The sequence below is a fragment of the Pteropus vampyrus genome, unplaced genomic scaffold (assembly GCF_000151845.1).
Source record: "Pteropus vampyrus isolate Shadow unplaced genomic scaffold, Pvam_2.0 Scaffold486, whole genome shotgun sequence".
Classification (NCBI taxonomy): Eukaryota; Metazoa; Chordata; class Mammalia; order Chiroptera; family Pteropodidae; genus Pteropus; species Pteropus vampyrus.
This window is the reverse complement of record NW_011889267.1, coordinates 251,549-263,485: the sequence shown is the minus strand read 5'-3', so window position 1 is coordinate 263,485 and position 11,937 is coordinate 251,549. Positions and strand designations below refer to the sequence as shown.

General features: G+C 38.3%; 1 protein-coding gene and 1 pseudogene across 2 annotated transcripts in view; both read left to right on the top strand.

The window, feature by feature from the left end:
* B4GALNT2 (beta-1,4-N-acetyl-galactosaminyltransferase 2) overlaps positions 1-11,937 on the top strand; it is a 39,693-nt gene that overhangs the window by 6,264 nt on the left and 21,492 nt on the right. For both annotated transcript variants that reach the window (XR_002777680.1, XM_011382638.2), the window contains exons 2-3: positions 9,632-9,823; positions 10,359-10,490. Coding sequence is in view for 1 of the 2 variants with exons in the window: in XM_011382638.2 (XP_011380940.2) it covers positions 9,632-9,823; positions 10,359-10,490 (324 nt within the window). In the remaining variant the exon portion in view is untranslated. The remainder of the gene's footprint in view (positions 1-9,631; positions 9,824-10,358; positions 10,491-11,937) is intronic.
* On the top strand, positions 960-1,078 carry LOC111732736 (annotated as a pseudogene).

The following is an 11,937-nucleotide window of genomic DNA, read 5'->3' as shown; positions in this document are numbered from 1 at the left end:
TATCTGAAAAGCAATTCCTGTTAGTAATATCAGAGAGTTTACTGCCTATGTTTTCTTCTAACAAACATTTTTTGTTTTGTTTCGTGTCTTACATTTAAAACTCAACACCATTTTGAGTCTATTCTTGTATACGGTGTAAGAAGATGGTCCAGCTTCTTTTTTTGCATGTATCTGTCCAATTTTCCCATCATCATTTATTGAAGAGATTATCTTTACCCCATTGTATATTCTTACCTCCTTTGTCATATATTAAGTGAGCGTATAGGCATGGATTTATTTCTGGGCTCTCTATTTTGTTCCATTGATCAAAGTATCTGTTTTTATGCCAGTACCATGCTGTTTGATTACTGTAGCCTTGTAGTATAGTTTGATATCAAGTAGTATGATACCTCCAACTTTGTTCTTCTTTCTCAAGATTGCCGTGGCTATTCAGGGTTTTTTATGGCTCCATATAAATTTTAAGATTATTTATTCTAGCTCTCTGAAAAATGCCGTTGGTATTTTGATAGGAATTGCATTGAATCTATAGATTGCTTTGGGTAGTATGGCCATTTTAACAATGTTGATTCTTCCTACCCATGAACAGGGTATATGGTTCCATTTATTTGCATCTTCTTCAATTTCTTTTTTTAATGACTTATAATTATCTGAAAACAAGTCTTCAACCTTCTTGGTTAATTTGATTCTCAGGTATTTTATAGGTTTTGATGCAATTGTAAATGAGATTGTTTTCTTAATTTCTCTTTCTGAAAGTTCATCAGAATACCATTTAATCTGGCTAAGGGTCTGTCAATTTTGTTTATCCTTTCAAAGAACCAGCTCTTGGTTTCATTAATCTTTTGAATTTTTTCTAGACTCTATTTCATTTATTTCCACTCTGATCTTTATTATTTCCTTCCTTCTGTTCACTTTGGGCTTTGTTTGCTGTTCTTTTTCTAGTTCTTTTAACTGTAAGGTTAGTCTACGGCTATGCTACCCTGAACAAGCCCGATCCCGGCTGATCTCAGAAGCTAAGCAGGGTTGGACCTGGTTAGTACTTGGATGGGAGACCACTTAGAAAGACCAGGTGCTGTAGGTGTAAAAAGTAAAAAAATAAGGGACTGTAAGCTGACAAGTTCCTTGCAATCTGTGAAGTCAACCAAGGGTTGCCTTGCCTAAAAAATAAAAAATAAATTAAAAAATAATAATAACTGTAAGGTTAGATTGTTTATTTGAGCTTTTTCTTATTTCTGGAAGTAGGCCTGTATTGCTATGAATTCCCCTCTTAAGACTGCTTTCTCTGCGTCCTATAAATTTTGAGTTGTTGTGTTTTCATTTTCATTTGTTTTTAGGTATCTTTTGATCTCTTCCTTGATCTCATTAATAACCCATTCATTGTTTAGTAGCATATTATTTAGCCTACATGTGTTTGTGTATTTTCCAATTTTCTTCTTGTAGTTGATATCTATTTTCATACCATTGTGATCAGACAGTTGATATGATTAAATCTTAAATTTATTGATATTTGATTGTGTCCTAATATGTGGTCTATCCTTGAAAATGTTTCATGTGCACTTGAGAAGAATTTATATTTTCCTGCTTTGGGGTAAAATGCTCTGAAAATATCTATTAAGTCCATCTGTTCTCGTGTATCTTTTAGGCCCATTGTTTCCTTGTTGATTCTTTGCCTGGAAGATTTGTCCATTGGTATCAATGGGGTGTTAAAGTCTCCTACTATGAGTGCATTACTATTTATCTCTCCTTTTATGTCAGTTGATAGCTGCTTTATGTATGTAGATGCTCCTATGTTGGGTGCGTATAAGTAAAGGGATTTATCAATCCCTTTATTATTATGTAATGCTCTATTTTATCTGATATAAGTATTGCTACCCCAATTTTCATTTCCATTTGCGTGAAATATCTTTTTCCATCCCTTTACTCTCAGTCTGTGAGTGTCGTTTGATCTGAAGTGGGTCTCTTGTAGACAGCATGTGCATGGGTCTTGTTTTCTTATCCATTCAGTAACCCTATGCCTTTTGATTGAAGCATTTAATCCATTTACATTTAAAGTGATTACTGATAGATACATTGTTATTGCCATTTTATTATTCATATTTGTTATTTCTATTTTCTTTTTTACCCTTTCTCTTTTTACAGAAGACCCTTTAACATTTCTGGTAATGCTGGCTTGTTGGTGATGAATTCCTTAAACTTTTTCCTGTCTGGTAAACTCTTTATCTCACCTTCCATTTTATTCGAAAGCTTTGCTGGGTAGAGTATCCATGGTTGTAGATTCTTGTTTTTCATAACTTTGAATATTTCTTGCCATTCGCTTCAGGCCTGCAAAATTTCCTTTGAAGTCAGCAGACATTCTTATGGGGGACCCTTGAAAGTAACCAGCTTCCTTTCTCTTGCTGCTTTTTAAGATTCTCTCTTTGTCTTTGACCTTTGGCATTTTAATTATGATGTGTCTTGGTGTGGGTCTGCTTGAATTCTTGTTTGAAACTCTTTGTGCTTCCTGAACTTGTATGTCTAATTCATTTGTCAGATCAGGGAAGTTTTCTGTCATTATTTCTTCAATTAGAGTCTCAATCCCTTGCTCACTCTCTTCTTCTTCAGGTATTCCTATGATTCGGATATTTTTATGCTTCATGTTGTCCCAGAGGTCTCTTAAACTATCCTCATTTTTTAAAATTCTTTTTTCTTTTTGTTGTTCTGATTGGGTATATTCAAATACCTTGTCTTCCAATTCGCTGATTTGATCTATTTCATCCAATCTACTGTTGAATCCTTCTAGTGTATTCTTCATTTCAGTTATTGTATTCCTCATTTCTGTCTGGTTATTTTTTATGGTTTCTATGTCATTTTTTGTGCTGTTGAGGTTCTCATTGTGCTCATCCATTCTCCCCATAAGTTCCTTGAGTATCCTTTATTCTGAACTTTGTCTTTGGTAGGTTGCTTGCCTCCATTTCATTTAGTTTATTTTCTGGAGTTTTCTCCTGTTGTTTCATTTGTGGCATGTTTCTTTGTTTTCTCATTTTATTAGCCTCTCTGTGTTTTTTTCTATGTGTCAGGAATATTTGTTTTGTCTCTCGGCTTTGGCCAGATGGCCTAATGTGGACGGTGTCCTGTGTGGCCCAGTGGTGCACTCTCCCTGATCCCTTGTGCCGGGAGCTCTGGACATCACCTTTGTGTGGGTTGTGTGTGATCTTCTGTTGTCGTCAGAACTTTTTGTTGTTAGTAGATCAGTTGATTGGATTAATGTTCAGGCTGACTAATTGTGGGAATTGGCTGCACCCTCAGGATAAAAGATGTTGTGTGGGGGCTGACCCCACCGAGTGGGATTTGCCTGAGCAGGTTTGTGTTCTTGTTGCAACCACACTTTGTGTGTACCACTACTGGAACTAGTCAGGAATTGCTCTGTTGTGATCTGGTGTCAGCTTCCAGATGCGTTGGTTTTGTGAGCCCTTGGGAGGGGCTCCCCTGTAGGCCAAGATCAGCCACTGCTTTTGATTGCTCAGGGCTATCCAGTGAGAACTACAAAGCGATACACTGATGGTTGTTGCCTATGCTGGATCTATAGGTAAGTGGAAGAGACAGCACTGTAGGCAGCTCTCGGTTATCCCCCGTCCCTGACCAATGGCAGTTTAGCAGAGGGACCAGTGCTCCTCAGGGCCTGATACTGCCTATCAGATACCTGTAAGTCCCTGAAACTGGATGAGCCTCTGGGTGATATGCGTGTTGGGTGGCGCAGGGACTCTGGGAGTCTCCTGGGTCTAGTGAGTAAATTTCCCCCTGCCACTGCAGTGTCAGTTTATGTGCCCACGCCGTCTCTGTGGCTCGCTGTACAAGTTTCCACCCATAGCAAGGTCAACTGCTGCCCACCCTGGGCCTAAATGTGCTACTCCAGAGCATGGGCAGCTGCCTATCAATGTGCAGCAGGCACTTTATGTACTGGATGGGGCAGGAGCTCAGGGAGTCAAAGGCCATCAGGCCAATACAGACCCTTATAATCCCCTTAAGAGATATTGCAGCTCATACACGCAGCAGTGGTCTGTCCACAACTGCTTTCCTCGAAATGCTCTCACTGCGCCAGTCAAAGTCTGTTGCTTGCGCTAACTGCTCAATCCCAGAGCCAAGCAGGGCACAAGAGACTGCTTGTCAATGGGCTGCAGGCACTTTGTGGCTTGGCTGAAGTGCGATCTCAGGGAGACAAGGTCTGTTTGGCCAATGTAGCCTCAGTTTTGCTGCAACTTCTATGCCTGGGCGTTCCTACTGTAGACCCAGATCACAGTGAGACCAGCTGCCGTCAGGAGTGTTCCCCCAGACCTCTGTACTCCCCGACACAAAATTGCAAGTCTTGCAGGCAGCAAAGTTCTGCCTGCCATTGATTTCCGTGCAGTGCCCACCCTATGCCAGCCAAAGATTATTGTCTGTGTTGATTAGGAGATCAGGGGAGGGGAAGGGCAGGGCTGTGGCAGTTCACTGTCAATGGGCCACCTGGAGCAATTTGTGGGTAGGGTGGGGCGAGTTCTCATACAATGGCAGTCAGATCAATACAGCCTCCATCTGGCTGCAAATTTGGTAACTGTTGTGAGTTCCCACCCAGATCACAGCAAGACCAGCTGCTGTCTGGGACTAGCCCACATGTCCCCTGATATCCAACCAAGTTCGTATTGGCAGCAGAGATCTGCCTGACCCTATCTCTGAAATGCTGCTCACAGCACTGGCCGCTGTTGCTGGGATTAGAAACTCCACTCTCAGCGATGGCCCTGCTGTGACTACTTGGCCCTGAATCACTCTGAGCAGGGCTTGGAAGCCATCCAGTAATACCTGCCCCGAGCAGTCTGCAGGTTAGGCGGGGCGGGCTGGGACACTGTGCTGGAGAACCCCTCAATGAGACCAGGATACTCCTCTCCTTCAGGAGAGCCTCTGCAACCTCACTCTCCCTCCCGGTAATCTTCCACCACCCAGGGAGTGTGGGTCCAGCTGGATTCGGGACTTTGCCTCTCCTACTGGCTTTGATGTGGCTCCTTTATATTATCAGGTGTCTGGTGTTATGATCTGTTGGATTTCAGGTGATTCTTCACATTGATTATTTTATAATTTGGTTGTAATTTCAACGCAGTCTTGCGAGGAGATGAATCCTGTTTTTATCTAGTCTGCCATCTTCCCGCTCTCCGGGAACTCACTTTTTAAGAGAAGTTAGCAAGAAAAGGAAAATAATCAATCACACTTCAAACAAAAATAATAGTGGTAAGCAACTTCCAACGTATAAAAACATTATAAGATTTCAGAAACTTTATGATTAAATATAGTTTTAGCTGCAAAACAAACATCACTACCTTCTAAAGATGTTTACTAAAGTATATATTCTACATGTTTTGCATAAGACAAAGGCAACATTTTATTAAATATACTTAATAGCTTTATTCTTTTCCAGGCCCTTCCTGTAAAGTTATACCCCAAATGCAAACATTCAATTAACTGTAAGACTTTTTAATCTGAAGATATTAAAGATGTGCTTCTCTACAATGTAGATTTTTAAAATGGAGGTTTTCTCTCACAGCACAAAATGAGATTTCTAGAAAGACAAAAATTACTGTAAGATTTGGTTAAAATTCAACAAAAATCCAGCAGTTGCCTCAAACTGGTGTATACTGGTACAAATATGGGAGATTTAACATAAAATGAGAAGGCAGATAACCATATAGGCCCTTCTTTCAACATTTAAAATGACCGAAAGGATAAACCACAGAAGATCTAGGATGTTCACAGTCCCTGGGATTTTAATTCTATATGATACTAAAAATATACAAGTATTGAGCTGAGTATTTTGGTAATTTAATCTCTAAATTTCTTATATGTTAATAAGATTCTGGCATGAGAATAGATTTAAGAAAGACTTATAACTCAAACTGCATGATTTTAGGAATTTCAATAGAACAAATGAGAAGCACATTTTAAATGCTGAACAGCAAGAATCTTTTGCTAGGACCAGGAGACTAGGCTCCTGGGGGCCACCTTAATAGTCTGTCTGCCACGTAGGTCCACATGTTTTTTCTTAAGTTTCTGCTGCCTGGATATTCTATCTTTTTGTGTTGTTAAATTGAATTAGATCTCTTTGCATTATATTTTTTGGCTTATAAAAAACTGGGTAGTAGTGTGATGTTTGAAAGTGTGATCTGGTTTTGAATCCTGCATCCATCATTAACCAAGCAATTTACTTTTCCTCTTTAAGCTTCAGCCAATGCATCTGTTAACTGGGTGTAGTAATAGAACCTCATTATGTAGTGAGAACTAAATGAGATAATGTACACAAAGCTCTTGGCAGAGGGTTAGACATAGTAAGTGGTAATTAGATGACAAGAATAATAATTATTTATTAAAATATTTTCCTGTTTTTGATGATTATAAATAAAGCTGCTTTTTTTTTTAGTTAAACAAATATATTTATTTTGTAACTAGCTACCCCACTAAAATCTTACTATTTCCAATGGTTTCTCATTTAATACATTTTAGTTTTCCAAGTATGCAATTATTTCATCTGTAAATAATTAGACTTCTTATTCCTCTTTTTGTTATATATTTTTTTATTCCATAAACTGATCTTACTGCATTTATTAGTGCTTTATGACAATGTTAAATAACTGTAGTGGGTCTTTTTATTTTGTTTCTGTCTAAAATGAAATTTTCCAGTGTTTCACTGTTAAACATAATGCTGGCTTTTGATTTGAAATATAAATCTTTTGCTTTATTAAGAAAGTTATCCACCTCTTCTTATTTAGCTTGAGGAATTTCTATTTAATTGTTTATAAATCCCAAAGCTGTATTTTTAAAATTGTCAAACTAAAGCAAACGTAAAGAATGTTACCGTGAATACTCATACACTCTCCACTTAGATCCAACAATAAATATTTGTTTTATCTTCCTCTCTTTCAAACGGCCAAACCATTTAAAAGGGAAATTCCAGACATCTTTTTTTTTTTTCTTGGCGAGGCAACCCTTGGTTGACCTCACAGATTGCAAGGAATTTGTCAGCTTACAATCCCTTATTTTTTTATTTTTATTTTTTACACCTAACAGCACCTGGTCTTCCTAGGTGGTCTCCCATCCAAATTCTAACCAGGCCCGGCCCTGCTTAGCTTCTGACGAGATCAGGTTTGTTCAGGGAAACATGGCTATAGAAAGAAAGTCCAGACATCTTAACACTTCACTCCTAAATAGTTCAGTGTACTTCTAAGAATAAGAACATTCTCCTGTATAATCATAATATGATCATCTTACCTAAAAAAAATTAATAATTCCCTAACATAATCTAACATTTAGCCTATGTTCAAATACTCACAATTGTCCTCCAAATGTCTTTTGTAACCGTTTTGGGGACAATGATCCCATGAAAGTCACACAGTGCATTTGGTGGTTAGATCTGCTTAGTCTCTTTAAACTATCAAAAGCGGTCCCCATCTCCATGTCTCCACTTTGTTTTTTTTTTCATAACATTGTCCTTTTGAAGATTCCAGGTCAGTAGGCTTGTAGAATGTCTCATATCCTGATGTGTCTGTTCTTGATGGTGTTTTCCGGTTTGCTTATCTTTCCCCTGTTATTTCCTATAAACTAGAAGTTAGATCTCGAGGCCTTATTACATTTTGGTTAAACATTTTTGGCATTAATACTCCATAAATGATTGTGTACTTCATAACGTACCACATCAGTGGGAACATTTTGTCAGGTTGTCTCACTATTAGTGATGCTAAGTTTGGTCACTTGGTTAAGGTAGTGACCACCTGATCATTCCAGTTTTTTTAAAGTGTGTTCATAATTATTAGTGTGACATCATTTCTTCTAGGTCCTTTCTTAAACAAGGGATGTTTAACAAATTAAAAATAAATGTTGGATTTTATTACATGCTTTTAAAATCATCTGTCAATATAATTGTATTAGTTTTTCTCGTGGCTTGAATTTTTAGTTGGTGAAATTTATTAATAAATTGCATAACATTGAATCATTCTTGCATTCCAAGAAAAACTCCATTTGTTAGTGGGGAATTGTTCATTTAACATATCATTGCGTTTTATTTGCTAGCATTTATTTAGCATATTTATATCGTTGTTCGTAAGTACTTATATTGGCATCACTGTAAAGCTGTTTTTTTAATAAACCAGGCTGGAGTTGTTCACTTGTGAAACATGGATTTGGGGCTTTGCTGAAAGGAAGAGTACACAGGCCTTTGACAGCTTCCTCAGGTTTTGTTTTGTTTTTTTTTTCCCACTTTACAGGTCTGGTCTGTTTAAGTCATTTTTGTATTTCTAGGAAGTTGTCTCTTTGTTCCAGGTTTTCGAGATCTAGGCTTCTCTTTGGGTCTCTCACCTTCTTTTCACTCTCTTCTTTTCTTTTCCCCTTTCTTCTCAGTTCAGGGGACCAGGATAAGCTGATCAATATCTCTGGTTCCCAATTCGTAGGAAAAAATTCTAGCTGATTGGCCCAATTCAGACAAAATGTTCACCCTTGGTTTAATAGTCCTTGGCCAGGGAGTACCATGTAATATAAACTAGGCTGGTGAGTGTCACCTCTGTGGGTCAGAAGAAAAGTCTCAGAGAAAAGAGGTTATGAAATAGGCAGCTATCTCTAAATATATTTACTCAGTGCTCAGATTTAGTAATTATATCATTTTAGGTTTTTTTCTAACTCACCACTTTCTATTTGCACTGTAATTAAGTTCTTATTTCTGCATTTCTGATATTCATTTTGTTGTCTTTTTTCAAACTTCTTACTTGATTACTTAAGTTTTTTTTGTTTTGTCTTGTGATTAGAAATTGTATGTAAAGCTTCAACTTTTTCTCTCAGTATAGTTTTAGTGTGTTCCATAGTTTTGGTATGTAGTATCTATTATCTTTATATTCCTGTTCTTCTTTTGTCTTTGACTCAAGAGTTGCTTTGGAAAGCTTTTTAAAAATTCCACATTGTTGGGAGAGGGAGTTTGTTAGTAGGTTACTAATTGCGCTGTCAGAGTGCATGATCTGAAAGGTTTCTTTTACAGTTATTTTTGTGTCCAAGTATGTGGCCAATTTTTGTAAATGTTCTAAGAGCTCTTTCACAGAATATGAATTCTGTCATTTAGTTGCTTTGCTGTTTTATGTTTTTGAGACTTGACCTGTTAAAGACGGAGATATGAGAATGTTAGAACCTATGACTACTTTTGTATTTTGAATCCTTCTTCTTTTCTATCTTGCCATTTTTTTGCCTTGTGTACTTTGTGCTATTATTTTAGTGGATAAAATTCATGACTACTTCTTCTGTTTTGTGGATCATACATTTGATCTTTATAAGTGATCCTATATGTTTTATTTAATACTTTTTTTTGCCTTGAATTCAACCATGCTGACATTAATATTACAAATTTTATTCTTTTTTTTCTCAGAATATTTTTGCCTGTTCTTTTATTTGTGATATTTCTGAGTCTCTTTGTTGTGACTTGATTCTTTTTTATTTGTCAGAAGTCAATTTTGGTAAATAGTATAAGATAGAGGTTTAACTTACATTTTTTCTTCAAGTTACGTTCCCATACATATTACATAATCAAGTCATTTAATGCATAATCAAGGCAAAAGGTTTTAATGGAATTTGCTTTTTTGTGCCCCAACAACTCTAGATTTCTGTGGCTCTGCAAGATGTCCTTCCTAATGTTAGGACCTGGCATGCTTTTGGTTATGTTCAGAAATGTATACCTTTATGAAGAGTTCAACCTCAAACCAGAGCTCCCTCGTCCTGCTCCAGTTGTCCAGATGCCAAAGCTTCTATCTGAAGAACGTCTCAGGAACCTCTTTACCTACGATGGGATCTGGTGAGATATCACATGTTCTCTCTCTTTGAACTTGGCCTGACATCTCTCATGCTCCTCTCCGCCCATTTTACAGATGGTTCCCTATCTTCTTGAACCTGTGCTGGCTGATAAAGTGATTCCGAACTGTGAGACCAGAAAAGGGCTTGGTATTCAGGGCACAGTCTCTGTTCTCTACAGCTCCCAGCTAAGTCCATTAAAACTTTGGAGGGTCCGTTTAATGAAAACTACAGGAATGATGCTGCCTTTCCGTCCTTCTGGCCTCCTCTTCTGGTGGGGCTGAGATGCCACTGGCATTCCTGTGACTCTCAAGTTAAAAGAAGTTTGGTGCAGGGGATAATTCAAGAGAGAGGGATCTTCTTCCCATCCCTGTGTCTCTGTCAGGAGCCACCGCTGAGATTCCAGAGTCTCAACCCAACTAGCCCAGCAGGGATGGGGAAGGAGAACCTCAGAATGACACACTGGATCAGGCCTCAGGCTCCCTCTCACCACCAGCCCACCCACCCAATAATGTTCACAATTCTCTTGCTTGTTTTAGGCTGTTTCCGAAAAAACAGTGCGAATGTGACACCAAACATCAGGGCTACAACTTTCAGGATGCCTATGACCGGAAAGACCTCCCTGCAGTGAAAGCGAGGAGACAGGCTGAATTCGAACACTTTCAGAGGAGGTGATGTAGACCATGAGGACTCTTGGGTCTTGTGGAAGAGCAAAAGCTCTTTCTTCTGTGTCCTGAGGGTGTGGGTTTGAAGAGAGAAGGAAGGAGCTCCTACTTTTGCAGGGTCCCTGGGAGAAACTGTTAGGAATAAAATAAGGAAAGAGAATTGAGGGCATAGCCCTTAAATGAAGATTTACAAAATTTCACATATATAAAACATTTCATAACGAAAAAAGATCAAAGGAGTGAAGGCGATATGAAACGTTAGTGTGGTGTTGGTGACACAGCCTCCCCCACCCAGACCATCACAGCAGGTGACTTTGTAGTCTCACTAAGTTGCACTATCTCATGCATTTATATTGCGGACATACTGTCCTCCTGCTGTGTGCAAGGCTCAGAGTGAAACACTCAGGGTGTATTGACCAGGATTGTTGGCTGAAAAGAGCATAAATTGATTCTGGCTATCATATATATTAAAAGGGAATTTGTGGGAGGGATGGCGGAACCTCACCAAATCCATAGGTGGTTGGATGACCAGGCTGAGAAATCAAAGTCTAAGAAAGCACAGAAGGGCTGGGCAGGCCCTTCCTCCTCCTCCTAACCCTCCTCCTTCTTCTTTAGCAATTATTTCTGAGCTACAGTGGAAGGCATGTTATAATTAAAATATATATATTAGCACTGTGATTAAGGACTTGAACTTTGGAACAAGCTGGATGTCCAGTTACTTAACCTCATAGTACTTCAATATCTTACATGAAAAATAGAGATAACTACTTCACAGGCTTATTGTAAAGTGAATTGTATTAACATACAAAGAACTAGTAACTGATATATAGAAGCATTGCAAAAATATTACCTATTATTCTAGCTGTGATTTATTATTAATATCATCGTTTTTATAGTTCTTCACAGGCAATACAAAATACATTAAGAAATACATAAATCACCTAAATATTCGATGATTATAAGTGCTATATGAAGATGTAAATTAAAATATTGTGGTAGAATGCTACTTGATGACATAACATTTTATGGATGATTAAGGAAGTTGACTTTGAACTCTGATTTGGATATCAAGCAGGAATTCACCATAGTCTCCCATAACAAAGCATTCCAGAAGGAAGAGTTAATGCAGGACCCAAAGTCAGGGTGGGTCTCTCCTGATGGAAGCATGACAAGAAAGCAGGCCATGGCTCTTGGAGCCTAGTACATCAGGCGAAGGCTGGTGATATGTGAGCCCAGAGAGAAGCCAGGCTAGTCAGGACGGCATTATAAGCCAGGCGTGTGTATTTTGCTTTCTGGGTAATGCAAGGAACCGAATAGTTTTAAAAAGTGGCGAATTACTTATTACCAGAGATACTTTTAGAAAATACCACTCTGGCTTTTCTGTGGAGAATAAATTGTATGGAAGGTATAGAGAAGGCAGGGAGACCTGTTGAGTAGTCAGGTGGAAGGTAAA